The sequence below is a fragment of the Triticum urartu genome, chromosome 1A, assembly GCF_056163025.1.
Source record: "Triticum urartu cultivar PI428250 chromosome 1A, HENAU_Tu73, whole genome shotgun sequence".
Classification (NCBI taxonomy): Eukaryota; Viridiplantae; Streptophyta; class Magnoliopsida; order Poales; family Poaceae; genus Triticum; species Triticum urartu.
Window position 1 is genome coordinate 558,833,285 of NC_141873.1, and position 19,831 is coordinate 558,853,115.

Below are 19,831 nucleotides of genomic sequence, written 5' to 3' on the forward strand. Positions count from 1 at the left end.
AGAGACAAACAGAACAATGAGAAACGGACGTGTATACTATAGCCCAGCCAAAACAAATTGAGTCTGAAAAACTGATCGATAGGAGGAGGCAAACAGTGAGCGGGAGTGGAACGTACTGTGAAAAAGAAAAAGAAAACAACGAACGGCTGGAAAGGAACGAAGTGGTACCTCGCATTTAGTGGAAGTCTTGGTAATTCAAACGTACTGGTCTCTTCTGTAAGCGAGTAGTGGAATGATGACGTGGCAAACTTGCTGATATGGACAATGTGCATGTTGAGAGAATAAATAGTAGTGGGGATCAACTTTTTAAGAATGTAAGATTAGAATAAAATATTTAAAGAGAAAGACGCCTCCGAGAGATAAGTTGAAAATAATTCCTGTGTAATCCAGTGCAATCTCCAACTACTAAATATATCTCTAACATTTCCGAGCGTTCAACTTTGCATCTAGAACAATCACAAAGAACATCTGGGACACATTATCAATTGGCATGAACTACTTATCAAAAAGAATTGGCATGGACAAATTTCTTTTTAGGGGTATTTGGCATGAAGAATGTGGTATGTGATTTGTTCTTATTTCAGTCTGTGATATGATTTTTTTAGAAGGGCTCATTTTGTTTGGGCTTGGCGCGTCCTGGGCCTTGGCATGAAGTGAGACGATTTCTCGCGATTGCTGCTGGCGACGGCGGAACCCTAGCTAGCACTCCAGAAACAATGGCGAGTGACAGTGAGCTGCTGGTGGCGGCGGATCCTGAGTCGAATCCCACCGCCACTACCATATCCTCCCTCGCCCGAGATGAACTTCTCGAGATCTTCCTCCGCCTGCCGGACCTGCCGGCGCTCGCCCGCGCCGCCTTCATCTGCCGCACGTGGCTCGGTGTCGTCCGCTCCTCCCCGTCCTTCCGCCGCCGGTTCCGCGCCCTCCACCCGGCGCCCCTCATCGGGTTCTTCCTCGACACCTACGGCGCTCCTACCCCCTCCTTCTTCCCCGTGCGCCCCTTGGATCCCGACGTCACCGCCGCCGTCCGCCGGGGCGACTTCTTCCTCACCTCTCTCCCCGCACCCGCGTCCCTAAAGTGGAACGTCGCAGACTGCTGCGATGGGTATATCCTCCTCTGGGATACAACCGAGGTGGCGCTCGCTGCTCTCAACCCCATCACCTGGGCTGTCCACTCCCTCCCGATGCCTCCCGATGATATCAGGGCGGACGCGGAGAACGCCGAGGATATCTGGGCCGACGCGGACAACGCTAGTTGGTCAGACGCGGACAACCTAGGCGGCTTCACCTTCCTTGGTTTTCATATCTTGTCCTCTGAGGACAACCCTCGGTCGTTCCGAGTGGTCTGCGTCTGCAGTGATGAATATAGGGTTCGTGCCGCGGTCTTCTCGTCGGAGACATGGGACTGGGTCATCCATCCGTGGGTGGAAGGGCAAACCATGAGGGCTAATGATGGCATGATGGCTGCCGGTTCCATTTACTGGCCTTGCCCTAGCTATGGAACTGGAAGCATGATCAAAATTGACACTGCCACAATGGATATCACCACTCTGGACATGCCCAATGGAGTGGACATGGGGGCAGGCAGTATCAAGGTCGGGGAGACCAAGGATGGTGAACTTTGTATTGCTCGTGCATCTTATGATCTCCTTCTCAATGTTTGGATCCATAGTGTTGACGGTGATGGGATTCAGGGCTGGACACCGCACAGGACATTCTCTATGAGTTCCGAAATCGATCGCGTTTCTCAGGGGTGGGCGCGGCACTATGATGGAGACCTCGAGGTTGTGCAAGTTAAGAATGGATGCGTTTACTTATCATCAAAACTGATGTGCCCTCTTGGCGCACTCTGCCGCTGGGTTTTCTCCCTTTCCTTGGAGACTATGAAGCTTGCCTTGCTGGTTGAGGGAAGGTATGATGGTCCTGGCTATCCGTACATTATGGCATGGCCTCCTTCTTTAGTTGGTGATGATCAACTTGAACTCTAAGGTTGGTACTCAAGTATGCAGCTGGCTGTCATCGCATATGAGGAAATGAGCGACAATTCGCGGGTACTGATTATATTACCGAATATTTTGGATGTATTTTGGAGGGCTGGCTGGTACTGAAAATTGGACGATTATTTATTCTGTCTTTAGTAATGGTTATTCGCATAGAGGTATTCAGATATACTGAAACTAGTGGTGCGAATTGCTGGAGCTAATGAGTTTTATCTAAGTTTGGATTTTCATGTGCCGCATACTTTCTGTTGAATACTGCTATGCTGCTTAACCTATTTGTGTTCGTCTTGTTATGCTTGTGTTTTCTGGTGGTTTAGCTGTGACTTGTTTTAATTTGCATTCCAGTTTGCAATATTAAGCAGCTGATGCCTTGGTTGAATAGATGTTAGAGAATGTTGAAAGTACTTGTAATAAAATTTGAGTAAAATGGAATTCTTAATACGCATCCATGCTTCCAACAGGAATCCCCTGGTACACATATTATGTACTAGCAAGAACTGTGAATTGTCGCTATTGTATTGCAGAAGCTTTTGATTTCTATAAGCATGTGTGTTCAAGTTTGGTTTATCCTGCTGCACCACCTGAATACCATGATTTAGCTTGTACTGAGACTAAAATACTGCGTATCTAATCTAACACTACTAGGGAAAACGTTATACACAGAATCTTAGCAGCAGCGCGATTTAAAATAGGCGCTACTGCTAACTAGCAGTAGCGAGCTTAAAGGAACCGCACTATTAATAATTAGATAGCAGTAGCGCTCTAGGTGAAACAAGCGCTACTACTATAATTGCCACAGATTTGCCCCCAGGCTAGATATAGTAGTAGCACCCTTCCCTGGACGCGCTGCTGCTAAAGTACTTAGTAGCAGCGTGTTTCTGCAAAACTCGCTGCTGCTAAGTGTTGCACCTAATTAAGTTTAGTCCCATACTACTAAGCGAACAAGGTGTTTAGCACCTTAAATATGTTCACTATTTAGATTCTATACAAAAAGATCAATGATGACCAACGTATATTTTTGATGCGTGCTTAGACTTAGCAGTAGCGTTTTTCCTGAAAACGCGCTATAGCTACTTTAGCTATATCGCGCTTCCTGAAGTGCGCTACTGCTAGTTCGACTTAACCACCCGCGCGCCCGCTCAAAATTTCGCTAAGTCCTCCTTCCCCCCACTGTTCCCCTACTCCTCTGTCGCCGCCGCCCGAGCCCGAGCCTGCCCTCACCGCCGCCGCCCGAGGCCGCCGTCAACCTCACCGCCGCCGCTCTCGACCTCACCGTCGCCGCCGCCTCCCCCACCCCCTCCTCTCTTGACCTCACCGCCGCTCTCGACCTCACCGTCGCCGCCGCCTCCCGATCCCGAGCCCGCCCTCGCCGCCCCTACCTCTCTGTCGCCGAGCACCTCCCCGCCATCGTCTCTCCCCTCTCTGTAAGCCCCTCACCCCTCCCCCACCCTCGTTCTCTCTGCTTAGTTAGTACTAGATGTTTTTAAGTAGTAGTAGATGTTAATTTAGGGTTCATAGATAATGATTTTTAGCAGTAGTAGATGTTAATTAGTAGTAGTGATGGTACTAGTTAACTATTGTATAATATAGTTTATTTTTACTGTTTTTAGTAAGTGTTTAAAATAATTAGTAAGTAAATTAATAAACTAGTTGAACTACTTTAGTTGTAGTTGAACTAGTTTAGTAAGTAAATTAATAAACTAGTTGAATTAATAGAACTAATGTATTTTTAGTAAGATAATTAATATAACTAGTTGAACTACTTTATTTTTAGAAAGAACTAGTTTTTTTCTATTTATAGTAAGTTTATATTTAGTAAGAACTAGTTGAATTAATAAAACTAGTTGAACATGTCATATTTGTTGTTATTTTTTAGTTTAAGCAATTATTCGGGATGTATTAGTGATAACTTATACAGTTTTTGCTTTTGCAGAAATCAAGGAGCCCCTCCATCATCCCCGCCGTCGTCCCTGTCACCGACCCCCTCCGACATCGAGGTGAGACCAGCCAAATATCCATGTATATCTTATGTTGCTCAAATAGGATATGTGGTTGCCCAAGTGGCCGTTCATGTTCAGTTTACACCTCCGAGTGGCCTATGTTTTGCCGGAGTGTTGATTAATTTCCGTTCCGGCAAATTTCAGGCGCTCGATATGTCCTTTTTTAGCAAAGTTCATGCCGGATTTTTCCGTGAATTCTGGCATGACTTGTGCTAGAATATGTAGGAAATATCGAGTGGCCTGCATTTTCTTGAAAAATAATGATCTAATTTAGGTTTTTTAGTACATATATTTAATTGTACAAGTTTAATCTTTGAATTATGAACGTAGGAAATGTCGTACTCGGACGACGACAGTCTCCCGGGGGAGTGCAGCTGGTGCCACGACGATCGAGGTATGTGCGACAGGTTCGTTGAGCTGGACGAAGATCGGCACTTCAGCATTAATCTCGAGGAGACCTTCGATGTTGAAACAGTACGGTACGCAACAACGACAAGTGTTTTTTTTTCGTAATTAAGCATGACTTCAACTATTTCAACGTCTAATTTTCATGTTTTACAATTCGACTAGCTTATCCCATGCCATGCAAGACGCTATGTCTTGGAGAGGATGGGTTTTAAAGACCATGAAAATTTTTAAACAAAGAAAATACACCTAAGGTCCCATCATGATATCAATTTTGAAGTAAATCTGTACAATTCTCATAGCGTAACCCATTTTGGTTGCCAAAAATTGGGAAGCACTTTGCAAAATGTATGGTTTTTATGAGGGCATGATTGTCACCATGGATCTTGGTCATCCTGACATCGAGCAAGACAATATGGACATTTGAGTCCTTGTTGATACGCTTCCGATTCTACCGCATTGTGAGTTTCTCAAACATAGTTATTAACTAATTTATATTGTTTATTTCAAAATAGTTGACAGCTTATTTCCATTGACAGCTTATTTTGAATCTTCAAAGAATGTGCAGAAGATGGTAGACAAAACCCACTACACCGATGGCTCCGAATTAACTTATAAGAAGAAAAGTCATCTGATTGCTTATTGTACTTATCTTGAGAATTACAATACCTATTATCGAACTCCTCTAAATTATGGTGAATACGTGCCACTAGTGCACGTGTTGAACCATGGTAACTTCTATGGAGATACCCTGGTAAGATTTTTTACTATTACGACATCCGTCCATTTTTTGCATACTTCTAAAACTAGTACATCATTGCTAACTACGAAGTTATTACTATGTTTTTCAACAGAAAATCCCAATGGATTGTGTGCCTCATCTGATGTATCAGAATGGTCGCCTTGCAGTTCTGAACATACATCCAGGTCAATCTAAGGAGCTCACGTGTGCATATCGGATTTCTAAAACCGGTGAACACATGCTAATCAAAGAATGGAAAAAATGTTTGGACATTCGCAAGGAGGTTCTTGGAAGTAACATTAAGCGAAAGGCAAGAATTGGAGACAAGATAATCTCCATTCTCCATAATGGAGAGTCAGGGGCTATCTTGTTTTTTGCTATTTTACCTTAGAGAATATAGTAGGTCCTAAGAGAATGTAGTAGGTCCTATGAGGTACAATATGTTTATTATATGATACAATGTGTTAGAGTTGATGATGAGGAGTACTTGTGATTACGATTAGTGACCAATTTGCTATGTGATGTCTCATTGATGAAAACGATGATCTTGAGGAGGTGTTATATGACAATGATGTATTATGATAATAAGTTGTTAATGATATGATGATGATGATATTTATTATATCATTGGGTGAAAGAACCGTGGATTAGTTTCAAGTGGATGTCCATCCACTTGAAACTAGTCCACGGTTCTTTCACCCCGTGATGTAATAACTCATTATGATGTAAAAACAATTTCTAAATTCCTGTTATATGAAAACTTGTGTAAAGGTGTATGAATACAACATGAAATAAAAAAGAAATAAAATACGAAATAATAGTAGCAGCACGGGCTGGAAGAAGCACTACTACTAATTACCAGTAGCGCTCCTCCGGGAAGTCGCTACTACTAAGTCGATTTAGCAGTAGCGTGGGCGGAGGCACTCTACTGCTATACGTTAGCTGTAGCGCCTTATCAGTAGCGCACCGCCCCGCGCTACTGATAGGCCTAAAACCCGCGCTGCCGCTAGGCTTTTCCCTAGTAGTGTAATACTATGAAAAACTGGTTGTTGATGCTACGAGTCCATGTGCTGTGAGCCTGTGACCGATGTATTTGTAAGGACACAGTTAGGATGAATTGTTCCATCAAATAGAACAGTAGGGTCATGTCCCAAGTTGAGAGGTCAGCTCTTGGATGCCCGTTTCTCGGGCTCCACCTCCATGGCTCCATCCATTATTCCAAGGTTGGTTCCATACGGCCAAAAAAGGGCAGTAGGAAGAATAATCCTTCAAGGCTTGTGTAATTTGTGGATGAACTTGAAACAGGTGTGGGGGCAACGTTGTTGGTCAAGGAGGAGCTGTTTATTCTCCTTGACATATTATATTTTAGTGTGTCCACCTCTTTTCTCGATTTTTTTTTTGTTGAAACTCATTGTACACGTACATGCTTGTTGCTGGCTGGTACCCGTGCAATCGACGTGGATGCGACTGTCCAGTTGCAAAGCTTTGGCATTTCACCCCGAATGCTACTCCAGGATAGAACCAGTGGCGTGGAACAATACCACATCTATAATATCTAAATAGTTCATCCCACTAACCTATTTCTTTTGACATGCAAGCTGTCCACATCAACAATCAACATGCAGCCATCCACCTCAGCTAATCTGCCACATCATCGAGTTTTTTTTTCTATTCTCTTAGTCATCCCACATTTTTTTCTATGGAGAAAGAGGATTACACACCGCACTGTTTTGTTGGGAACGTTTTTTCCCCTGAGAGGTTCCCCGTCCTACGCTTCCTCTTCCCCACGCCTGCGACCTCACACCACAACGCCCCCTCTTCTTCCCAGTCGCGACCTCCTACCTTCTCCACAGAACTTCTCACCCACTTCACCTTCTCCAAAGTCCATTAAATCACGGCAGTGGAAAGGATGCAGCTCTATATTTACACGGGGACCCATCAATCGATCACATCAAAGCCAAGTAGATGAGACGGCGAGGTCGAGCTTCAGGTCAAGGTTCAGACTGGTGGCGAGGCGGAGGGACGGCTCGCCGGAGCAGCGGCCTTCTCGCTGGCTGCGTTGGAGCTGTTGGCGTCGATCACATCAGAGCCAAGAAGATGAGACAGCGAGGTCGAGCTTCAGGTCAATTCAGACTGGTGGCGAGGTGGAGCGACGGCTCACCAGAGCAGCGGTCTTCTCAATGGTCGTGTTCGAGCCGTTGGCGTCGCTGCTCGCATGCCGTGGCCTCCTCCTCCCATTGGCCACTCGACAGCGTCAGGACAAACCCCGCCGCCGACTGCTCTTGATTTTGAGTAACATCTTCTCTGAACATTAATACTCTCCCCGTCCTCGCTCACGCATGCCACTCGATCCGTCTCTTCTTTTCCTTTGATGCAGGGCTTGGCAGCCCTCTATCCCACCCACTACTATCACCATCCACCTAATCGACTAGGCTGCACTGCAGCAAGTAGTAGCAGCAGCCAACAGAAGTGTTGGCATGGTCAGGAGGAGGAGAGCTGCTGCTTCAAACAGTTTTTTTGAGATAACTGCATCATGATCTGCTGTGATGAGTAGAGACACTAGCAGTCAAGACTGAAGAGCATATCTAGGTACACCTGAGATACCATATACTACTTTCAAGCTGCATATTTGCTATTGGCCTTATTTGCTCTAGCAGGTTGGATCACTAATGTTACTGAATTTCTTTGTGACCATCCACTAAAGGTAACTCTTGCTGCCCCATTTTTTTCGTATGATTGCATAAATTCGCACAAACTGTACTGCCCCTTACTAAAGAAGACCTCTGAAGAAATTGTCTTACAAAATGCACAAATCTATTTTGATGGTATGATGTTCATAATCTTCTTAGTTGTTCAATACATCTTCTATTTTTAAGTACTGATGTATTTTGAGCATATTTCGGAATAATCAAAATATCTTGATGTTTGCAGGTTACTTTGGTCTGGATTATAGGGTAAAGAAAGGTTTTATCTAGAATGGAGTAGTTATCCTCCAGTCAGTCTCATGTTTTAATGTTGTGAGTTACTTCCGCATATATGAGCACCTGAGAGTGTTTTTTTACGCCTGTGCATCCGAGAGTGTTGACAAGTATAGGTCTGAGTAGTTGAAGGAAGATGATACAAAAATAGTCGAAGGAAGGTCAGCCTATTTTTTTTCATTCAATTCTCATTAGTCATGCATGGACCTAAAAATAGTACCATGGTGTGGGCAACTAAGAAGAATGATTGCCACCTCTGAAGAAAATCTTCACTCAATTCTATAGAAGTAAGAACGTGCCCTCCTCTAATTATCCTTGCAGATTGTTATTCTTTGAATCCTATAAAACTGCTTCAGTTCTATACCATTAATCTAATTGTATTCAGCTTTGCGAAATTAGTAAAATTTACTTCACCGTTCTCTCTTCATTGTGATATTCGTTCTGTTTACGTACATGCCTTTGTTTTGGAATAGGTTATCCTCACTTCCCAAACCATGAATATTATAGACTTGCAATATTACTTAGAATAGAATATTGAATGCACAACATGATTCTGAATTGTCATGTTCAATTATTGACCAAAGGTTCATCACCGTGCTAAATTTAAAAGCTTTCTCCCTTGACTGGTCTTGCCTTATTAAGTCAAAATTGCATCACATTTATTTCATCATGACACTTTTTTCACGCTAATTGTTGTATAATTTTTCCTTCACTAAATGTAGCAGGGGTTTGGTTTTTTGTGTGCAGAAATTATGGGACAAACTTAATTGGCAATTTATGCTCTCACTGTCATCAACTCTTGCACACTATTATTTTTCCCCTTTTCAAGTGCCAGCGCTCTGTTCCTGTTAATGGAGGTGATTGTTTGTTGTCTTCACCATGAAGATAAGTAGTGAGCTATGATGTGGGCAACTAAGAAGAATCAGTACCACCTCTGAAGCAAATCTCCAATGCCTATTTGATTTGTGGTATATTTATTTATTCTTTGTGGGCGAGATGTTTTCGATTCACAAATGTTTGGAAGGTCACGATATTTTGCCAGTGGGAACTGTAACCACTAATGTTAATATTTTGAAAGGAAATGTTATGTATTTTTCTAGCCAGCTCTACATTGTTCAATCTCATGAAATGGTTTTATTTTAGCCACGAAACGATACGGCTAAAAGTATATCCAAATTATTTATATTTCATTTGTGTAACATATCTCATTTTTCTTGCAACAGTTCCCGCAACAACGTGCGGGGTGTCATCTAGTTGCTCAAAGAAGCATGTGAAGATGGACGCCTCCGATGAGGTGGTCCCCAAAGCTAGATGCCGAGACAACAATATGCAGTTTTTGACTACACAATCTATTCATTTTTGAAGATGCCTTTGTTTGTTGTTATTTGTTGCATGCACAGCTAATAACAAAAAAGATTGCTTCCAAGTGCTCAACTTGTATTGGGATATGTTTCTCATGGAACTTTGGTGGTGGCTTTTAGTTGTGATTTGTAACTTGGGCTAAAAATGTTGATGTCGTAGTTGGTGCCCTGATGAGCATGGATGACCAATAGTTTTGGAAGTAGAAGTAGTGAAATCTTTTGAGGCCTGATGAACTTTAACATAGTATTCCCGTAGGAAAGAGCCATGGCGGAGCACATATCGATAATATCGATAGTAGTATCATTTTTGCATTTCATACCATTGGCATTTTTCACATTCTGAAAATGGTTGCAGCTCAGTTAGCTAGCCGCCCAGAGCTGGTATTTCTGAAAGCAGCTTCACACCGCATGCACACTGTAGGAAAGACTAGAATTTACATTCCGAAGCCGCCTACTGCATCAAAAGAGTAGAATTTACACAAGGAGCCTTGCCGGTGGAGGTGCTCTGTCTATCACTGTAGAAAAAAAATGCCGGCAAGTTGGGACACCGGAGCATTAGAATTCCGTCCTCAAGGCTTGTTTTCTGCATGAGCATTGCGCATTGCAGGAAGATATATGAGCAAAGGACATGATTATACCGGTCGCGGGAAGATATATAAGCAAGGAATTGATTATACCTGTGGGGCCGGGAACCTTGGCCTTGCCCCTGGTGAGCGAGTGAATTGCAAAAAACATCGACATTGATGGCTAGGGCTGCAGAAATCACACTTGTACAGTTTTGTGCCAAAACCCACTAACTTTGAGCCTTTTTTTTGGACAAAAAACACTAGTCGGTGGCTTAGGCCGTTTTGAGCACAATTATGACTGGTGGGTCTTGCTGGACTGGGTGGCGTGGCAAATAAAAACGGCAATTACATCCCGATATGATTTTATTTTGCAAAAAGATCCCTGAGAAAATGCAATCGGGTCCTCTCATCTCCCTGGGTGCGGGGAACCTTGCTCACCGGCAGATGGCGGTGGCAAAGTTCGGTGCAGCTGGGCTGCAAGGCGTCCCTCGGGCGGACGAGGCGGATGCAGGGATGACCCCAGGTTGATGGTTTCTGGTGGCGGTGGAGCTCGATCCGGCGAATGGCTGAGGCAACGAAGACCAGCGAGTCAGCGAGGATTTGGGGGCAGCTCGTGTTGTTGCATCATCCCGCGGCACAACCAGAGAGAAGGTCAGGGGAGCAGAGGAAGGGGTCATCTTAAGCCGTCCTGCCGGTGGCGGCGGCCATGGCGGGAATACAAGGGGGGAGGGGTAGCACATCCCGATAGTTGCGCCGCCAGAGGGAGGTCGTGACGGTGGTGGCATCGCGGATGGTTGGCCAGAGAGAGGCCACGGCGGTGGTTGCACCACCGGAGGTTGGCCGGGGCGACTTGTGTGTGTGTGTGTGTTGAAAAAGATGTCCTCATCCACTTTTACTTCTTTATAATTTAGTGTGTGTTGTTTTGTCTATTTGCAACCCATTGTTTCATGCCACATCACCCTTTTTAGGCTCGGTTTTAGGCTCGGACGACACTTTTCACCGAAAAACGGCCCAGTCACGCCCCCAACGCCCCCCAGGACGTCAAAATAGCGCCGGCAAACCCAGGCGAAACCCGGCGCGCTGGGGGTCTCTTGGGGGCGCCGGCGGAAGTTTCGGCGAATCGTATCTCACCATATGTCATTTTTCTTGACCCACTTAATCATTCTCCTCACAAACTTTTGCTTGGGATGGGGTGTGACTGGGAAGATGCCCTTTTTATTTCGCCGGATGACCCGCAAGACACCAACTTTTTTGGTTCGGTGATATTCTTGGGGGTGCCAACGGCTGGAGATGCTCTTACGTGTCATAATCGAGCTTAAAACGAGTGAAGCAGGCGACTAGTATTTTTTGCAAAAAATTAGCCTCGGCATTAGTGATTTTTGTCATAAAACTGCAGAAGTGTGGTTTCTACAACTCTATCGATGTTTTTTTGCAATTCACTTATGATGAAGCGCCAGTGTGGACGATCTATCTATCCACTGGTACCTGTCGGTATTCTCCTCTCGTCTTCCGCTCTTTAGCTATTGTACTTGAATCAAATGAAACAACTAGTTCAACTACGTTAATAAGAGAGTGATAGGCTAACATTACATGCTGATCACCAAAGCAGTGCAATCAATATGCATGCTTCAAAACTACCTGAGGCTGAGGGATACAAAAGCAAAGTAAATCATTTTCCTATAAATACACCGTTGTCACATGTCATTGTTTTTTTATTCCTGAGATATCAACATGAGCATATAGATATGAAAAAAGCCAATGAACAACCGGTTTGATAGTACTCCCTCATAAAGTAATGATCTAAACGCTCTTATATTACTTTACGGATGGAATATTAGAAATCTACCCCCATCAACTGCCTACTATATATGGCCAACTGAATACAAGTCACTACAAAAGATATGTGGGAAAATATCAAAATAAAAGTTGAACCCACAGTACAGGTTACATCATGCTAGCTGGGCATATGCAGCAGGTACGACCAAACCTGAAGAAACGCATTCTTGTCAGAAAATCCAAGTAAGTCAATGGGCAGGAGGTCATTGTTTCTCTCGGCTCCCACGACCCACGACGGGCAAAGCCGAACCCCATCTGTACCCATCCTTGGTTCTTTGCCGGAAAATGTTTTATAGGAATACAGCATATTACTGAAGGCTGAACGCGGTTAAATAATTGAAAAGAAGAGAAATGATCACGAATGTTCTGGCATGACAGTAGATACACAGTTCATGGCAAATTGGCAAAGCGTGTTAGAGCATCTACAACCGGGCGCCTCAAACACGCCTCATACGCCTGGGCGGGCCGCCCGGTCACATTTTTTCGATCCAGATGGACGCCTCAAACGGGCCTCAAACGCCCGGGCTGACCGGCACCCTCCATATCCAACCCAATTATGGGACGGATAGGGCGTCCGGACACGCCCTTCACGTTGGACTGACGAAGTGGTCCCAGCCGGAAACGCCCTCAGACCCGGCGGTCCGAAGCTCGTTTTCTCCGTCAGACCGGTGGCGCCGCGTGGCACAGCTTCGACGGGCCGCGTAGTGCATTGCCCGGCTACTTAAGTCGACCGGCGGCACGGAAACCCTACCATCCATCCACATTTTCCTCCTCCTGTCCGCCGCCGCTGCCACTTTCCACTCCACCCGTCCGCCTAGTAGCCATGCCCCCACGCTGTCGGATGAGGAGCGAGCCATTTCTGACGCCGGAGCGCCAGCTCAAGCTCCTTGAGCAGATCCGGGCTAGGCGCGAAGCCCGGATCGCCGCGGGGCTACATCCGGATGCAGTTGATCCGAAGGAGGAGTTGGAGGAGGAGGTGGAGGAGGATGAGGATGAGGAGGAGGAGGACTTTGAGGAGGAGGGGGATGAGCCGAAGGAGGAGGAGGATGTGGGGGATGCTGGCGACAGGGATCTGTAGGCGGAGCAGTAGGCCATCATCGATTCCCTCAGGTCGGAGTCGGCTGCGGAGGCAAGACGGTGTCACCGGCAGGAGATGGATGCGCAAGAGGCCGCGGAGAGGGCGGAGATGCTCGCCAACATGGATGAGGTCGAGCAGGAGGAAGATGAGCCGGAGCCCTCCTACCCGCCCGTCCAGCCGGCGCCCGGCACCGTCGTCGTGGACATCTCCGTAGGATTTTTTTTACATGCTTTGTATGGATCTAGGGGATGAAATATGAGAGAGGTGGATGCAAAGTGTCTGATTTGAGGCGTGCTTAGTCAGTGCCCGCGTACGGGCCCGGGCGCGTCCGCGGGCATTTGAGAGGCTAGGTTTGCCAAGTCCGGCTGTAGATGCTTTTAGAGCAACTCCAACCCGCCGACGCAAACTATTCGCGCATGTTCGTTTGAGTCGAAACAGACATAAATCGTGGGCCAACGCACCAACGCAAATTGACAAGCGTCCGCTTTGACTCATTTAAGGCCCAAATTTGAGCGGGGTTTGCATCGGTGTGGACATGGAGCGAACGCGCACGATGCCCGCCCTGTCCCCCCCCCCCCCTGACCCGCGAGGCGGTGACACATCCACCCTCATTCTCCCATCCCAAAAAACCTCCCACCCGCTCGCCATGGCCAACGCACCGAACCCCGCCGCCGCCGGCGGCTTCGCCTCCACCGTCGACAAGCCCCACGCCCACTGGCGGAGGACCCCGGTGGGCGAGGGGTGGCAGCCGCCATACCTTGATGTGGTGCAAAAATAATTGTATACCTACATATAACGTGCTATCGGCTGGCTGGGTACGCTCGTTGCCACGTTGACTCCTTGTATCGCTGGGAAAGTCGTCGTTTGCTGGAATGGGCCACGCAGACGCAGGCCCATGAGGCCTTGAACCACCGATTCACACTGAACCGATCGCCCCAGACCGCACGAAGCCAGCCAGCGACCCGAGACGCACTCTTGCACACGCAAGAACCCTAGCGACACCTCCACGTTTTCCTCTTTGTTTTCTAGCGCGGCGGCAACTGGCTAGTCCAGGACGAGGCGGACGACGAGACGGCCGGCGGAGGCCGTGGGCTGGGCGTCGAGCCGTCGAGCAAGCGTGAAGGGTTGCGGTTGGGGCCTAGCAGGCGGCGGTAGCAAGCGACGACGCGAGCAGCGCGCCGGTACCCAGCTACCCAGCTCCGCCTCCTTCACGGGTCAAGGACAACATACAACAGTGTGGCGTGTGACCAGTGAAGGAGAGGAAATTTTTTCAACACCGCGTGTCGCCCCGCCACACCTTGAAAAAATTTCGTCCTCCGCCTCTGCCCACGCCATCCGTAAAAAGACGCCGCAGTCCAAGTAGAAGGAGCTAACGGATGCACAGCAGACCGTTCGGTCGGCAAAAAGAGCTTGCTGGAGGAAGGCGCAGGCCGACAAGCTGGAAGCCGCGGCCGCCTCCCAATAGGAGGCCGCCATCATGGAGAACAAGGCCCTCGTCGTTGCGGCCACGCAGCAGGCCCTTCTCATGCTAGGGTTTGACAATGCCCCGGTCAGCATGGGCTTGTTGCTGCCGCCATATCGACACATTTGCGTGGTATCTGTGGAACGAAAGAAATCGACACATTTGCCCCAACTCCGCGACGTCGGCCAATGGTGTTACCTGTCTGATACCTGCAGATATTAAGCTGTTGGACTTAGCACTGTTGTGGCACGCCCCTGTACAGGCATATCACTGCTGGTGAGTGCATTTTTGTTTTCCCTCACTTTCCTCTGGACCTATATCTCTTCTCTGTACATTCCTAATTCTTTGATGCATAAGCAGAACTCTCCCCGTTCCGTTGCAATGTGCGTTTTCAAGTTGCCGGACAAATTGATTGATCTCTTTGACAGTCCTCGACGTAGATGCCTCCGGAGGAAAGTTATTGATAGAGACGACCCAAGATGTCACTCCCTTGCTGCGTGGTGCCGCCCAAAAAATAAAGGGAGCCTTGGTGTTCTTGATATGAAGATTCAGAACCAAGCTTTGCTGCTGAAGTACGTCCATAAGTTTCTGAATAAAGAGGATATACCGTGGGTTTTACTCATATGGAACAAGTATTACACTGACACACCTCCACACTCTATGCCCAGCTGCGAATGGCTTTGGTGGAAGGATGTTACTATGGAAGGATGACTGGGATTTATAGGGGACAGGTTTCTGAATAAATCTCTCTCATGGACATTTATAGGGGATCACAAAATGTGTTCCGCAAGCAGGTGACATGGTGTTACTATGGAAGGATAACTGGGATTCTAATGGGCCACTACAAAAATATCTCCCGCATCTGTTCTCGTTCACCACTTCAGAAGACATCCCTATAGCTCAATATGCCTAGAATGAAACGCCAGCAGACAACTACCTACAGAAAAATCTACCCTAAGCATTCTACCCTCTACCTGAGAGGGCCATGGGTATTTATTGATTTAGATGGGGCTTATCACATGATCGCATACATAGCTTGGAGTACAAAAGATTAGGAGATAAAGATGAATGAGTTTAACTAGATACTAGTCTATTTCTAAGCTAACAAACTCCTCAACTAACATATATGCGCCGGTGTGGGCCTATATGAGATATCTTCAACACCACCCCTTAATGACAACTTGATCAAGTAGAGATTATGCCTCAATGCTTCAATGCTTCTTGTGGGTAACACATTAGCGAAACCATATGCAACCTGATCTCCTGAATGAATAAAACGAACATCCAACTTTTTGCTGGCAACACACTCTCTTATAAAATGAAAATCTATCTCAATATGTTTTGTTCTAGCATGAAAAACTGGATTAGCAGAAAGATAATCGGCACTAATATTATCACACCACAAATAAGGAGCTTGTACTTGTGCCACTCCAAGTTCCTTCAGCATAGACTCAAGCCAAATGATTTCTGTTGTGGCATTGGCTAATGCCTTATACCCAGTCTCTGTACTAGACCTAGAGATAGTTGCGTGCTTCTTAGCACATCATGACACTAGATTTGGACCAAAGAAAATTGCAAAGCTACATGGACCTTTTGTCATCTATACTTCCAGCCCAATCAGTGTCCATAAAAGAACTAACAAGAGTAGACTGAGACATACTGAATGTTAGTTGAACACTTACTGTGTATCACATATATCAGAACATGTTTAGCAGCAGTCCAGTGCAAGGTGGTAGGTGCATGAAGAAATTGGTATACTTTGTTTACAGCAAATATCTGGTCTAGTAAGAGTTAAATACTGGAGAGCACCAATCATACTTCTGAATTGAGTGCTATCTTCCTGATTCAGAGGCTTATCTTCATGTAGAGATATCTATCTCTATAGATCTTAATGTCCAATATGTAAGTAGCTTCACCCAGGTATTTTATTAAAAAACTCTTGTTCAAATAACCCTTTATGCTTTACATAAATTCTATATCATTTTCAATCAATAAAATGTCATCCGCATACAACATTAGAAATGCTACAGAGCTCCCACTCACTTTCTTGCAAATACAAGCTTCTCCATAAGATTGTATAAAACCAAAAGCTTTGATCACCTCATCAAAGCGTATATTTCAAATCTGAGATGCTTGCACCGGTTCATAGATGGATCACTGGAGGTTGCATACTTTATTAGCATCCTTAGGATTGACAAACCCTTCCGGTTGCATCATGTACAACTCTTTCTTAAGGAACCCATTAAGAAATCCATCTGCTAGATTTCATAATCGAAATATGCGATAATTGCTAACATGATTCTAACAGACTTAAGCATCGCTACATGTGAGAAAGTCTTATCATAGTCAACTCCTTGAATTTGTCGAAAACCCTTTGCGACAAGTCGAGCTTTATAGACGGTCACATTACCATCGGCGTCCGTATTCTTCTTAAAGATCCACTTGTTCTCAGTGGCCTGCCGGTCATCGGGTAAGTCTACCAAAGTCCACACTTGGTTCCCACACATAGATCCTATCTCGGATTTCATAGCCTCAAGCTATTTTTCGGAATCTGGGCACATCATTGCTTCTTCATAGTTCGTAGGTTCACCATTGTCTAACAGCATGACTTCCATGACCGGATTACTGTACCACTCTGGTGCGGAATGTGTCCTAGTCGACCTACGAAGTTCAGTACTAGCTTGATCCGAAGTCTTATGATCATCATCATTAGCTTCCTCTTCGTCTAGTATAGGCATCACGGAAACTTCTTTCTGTGATGCGATACTCTCCAATTCGAGAGGAGGTACGATTAACTCATCAAGCTCTACTTTCCTCCCACTCACTTCTTTCGATAGAAACTCGTTCTCTAGAAAGGACCTATTCTTGGCAACAAAGATATTGCCCTCGGATCTGTGCCCAATGGTCTCTTTAGGGTGTCCTATGAAAATGCACTTTTCCGCTCTGGCCAGCGACCGGCGAGGGCGGCCGGCGTCGGGACGAGGGCACGAGGCGGCGGGTTCTGCTCAATGTAGTTGCTGGCTCGATCTGGACGAGCGGCGTGTAGTGGCTAGATCAGTTGGCTGCGTTCGGGCCAACAGGTAAGTGTTATTGATCTATTTTTTCTCTCTCTATCCCAGTAACATATCCATAGGTATATAGGTTAACCAAAATCCCAGGGTAGGTCACGGCCCACCCTGTAGCTCCATCCATGGCTATTAGCTTGTTTAGCTGCTAGTTTGTAGTGCTCTCCCTGCTGATGTGCCTAATGTGGTGGTAAGGCCACCACATTTGAATGGGGTGAGCAGGACACAAACGTGTATGCAGACAAACAGCTGTGGTTTGCATCTGCTTACCCCTTAAGCACAAATGCGGGCAACCGAACAGCCTGGCCTAAAGTGGCCACTGATGCGATGCAGGCAACCAAACAACATGCATATATTGGTTTGTTGCCTGTTTTTGCTAAACCAGACTGGGTTGAGATGTGGCTCAAATGCAGGCACTGTTCACCCTAGGCAACCAAACGCGTCCATAGTGAATGGATATCAAATGCTAGGGAAATCAACGTGATGGCATACTAACTGCCGGGTAGACATGCATGCTTGTGCTGGCACTTTCACTGCCGGTAACAGTAGTTCATTTGACATGACCAGTCTACCAGGATAAAATGAACTGCCGGCAAATGCATACATGACGGCAGATAAACTGTCGGGAGAACTAATCCCCGACAACCGTTCTTGTGGCAGTTCTATGAGAACCACTCTCCCAGCAGTTTATCTGCTCTCTGAATGGCTTTCTCCCAACAGATTACATGCCATTAGGTTTGTGTTGTGGTGTAGTGAATAACACACAAATAGTTATTTTGCAGCTTAAATGAAGAGGTGGAGGCTAATGACATTCCAGTAGAACAGGCAATAAACACAACCTAAAAGTAGTTAGTAGATAACACCATCATGCGCAAGAGGGCTTAAGGTTTACATTCTCCATATAACATGATGGAACGAAACGGTCACAACATTAACGAACCACATTTGGCATTATTATGAACCATATAACCTATCTACGGAAGGTAAATACTAACAGGGTAGCCCAACACAGAAAGCTAATGAAGGCATACTGCCTCATATGGGTAGTTTGGAAGAACGTTGATACTCCCGAACCAGGGACGAACATGGTGCTTCTGAGACTGTGCACCTGCAAAACCAGAGATGGTTGACTGTAATACTCCGGGGAAAAAACCAGAAGATGGCTTGTAGGTATATACATAAATGTGTGTATTTTATATATAGAAACATGTGTACAAGGAAGATGCCTTGTAGGTATATATATATGCAAAATGAGACACGGCGCAGTAAAACAAAAGCCCAACAAGTCAAGGAAACCAAGATACTGTTGCATTGCACGACACAGTTAATCATACAGGAGTGAAACTCGTACTGTGCCAAGGCCATGTTGAATTCCATGGTCCACGACAGTCAAATTCGCATGTTGAATATTCTCATTGCTTAGTTTTTATTCATATTCGGCATACTCCCCGCGAGTGCGACGCGGAAACCGCATTGGCACCTGACCTAAAAAATATGGAAAAGAAAACGGATGTCCGTCGATCTAGATCCAGTGTCAACATGGCCACAACATTTGCATGTGTGGCATTGCATACGTACATACGCCCATGCTGAGATCTCATCTTCAATTCAATTCAAAGCAACGAGAACATTCCACGGCTGCCCATGGAGGTGTGCCCTGTGAAAAGATGTTTGCTCCTCCTCGGCCTGCTAACTGTAGTGGTGTTCAAAGGAGATGTTGACAGTATACCCACCATGGAGGTGTGCCCTGTAGCAGCATGCACCCTCAAACCTATAGTTTGCTCCTCCTCTTGATATTGCTCTACTTCCTCTCTTGTTGCTTCACTTTCCCCGTATGCTCTATCTGTTTTACTACTCGAGTGGAGTGGCATAATCAATCAATCAATCAATCACCCAGATAGATAGATAGATAGATAGATAGATAAGGAGCTGATGTTGGAGTTTTAACCTGGTTGTATAGTTGATTGGAGCATGTTTATTTATGAGTTATGCATGTAGTTCAAGCCTTGGTAGTGTGTGCACGTCCGAGATCGTGTTTCACATGTGAACACAATGCAAATCTAGATTTGTTTAATTAGTAGTGTCAGTTAGTTGCATGCCTAGTTTGTGGGAGGAGTGAATTACATGCGTATGCATGGATATATTTTGTTAGAAAGGCTAGGTGTGGACCTGGTAATCACCAAGATTGTGTACGTAGATCATGTCTCCAAGGGTGAATCTGAGAGTGGCCAGAGAAAGGTGGTGGCTTAGAGCCCGTTCGGATCTCCTCCACGATCCAACTTCTCGAGAAGCTGGCGAGAAGCCAGTCGAACGACCCGGCTCCTGGAATCTGACTCGG

The 19,831-nt window shown here is 45.9% G+C and overlaps 1 protein-coding gene across 1 annotated transcript; it reads left to right on the forward strand.

The window, feature by feature from the left end:
* Positions 1–716: 716 nt before the first annotated feature.
* LOC125533120 (uncharacterized) lies at positions 717–1,988 on the forward strand. Its single transcript, XM_048696890.2, has one exon. The coding sequence runs from the start codon at positions 717–719 to the stop codon at positions 1,986–1,988; it is 1,272 nt and encodes a 423-aa protein (XP_048552847.2).
* Positions 1,989–19,831: the final 17,843 nt, after the last annotated feature.

Bases quoted from the DNA above. Each gene is read 5' to 3' on its own strand.
- LOC125533120 (XM_048696890.2), top strand. From the start codon at position 717: ATGGCGAGTGACAGTGAGCTGCTGGTGGCGGCGGATCCTGAGTCGAAT.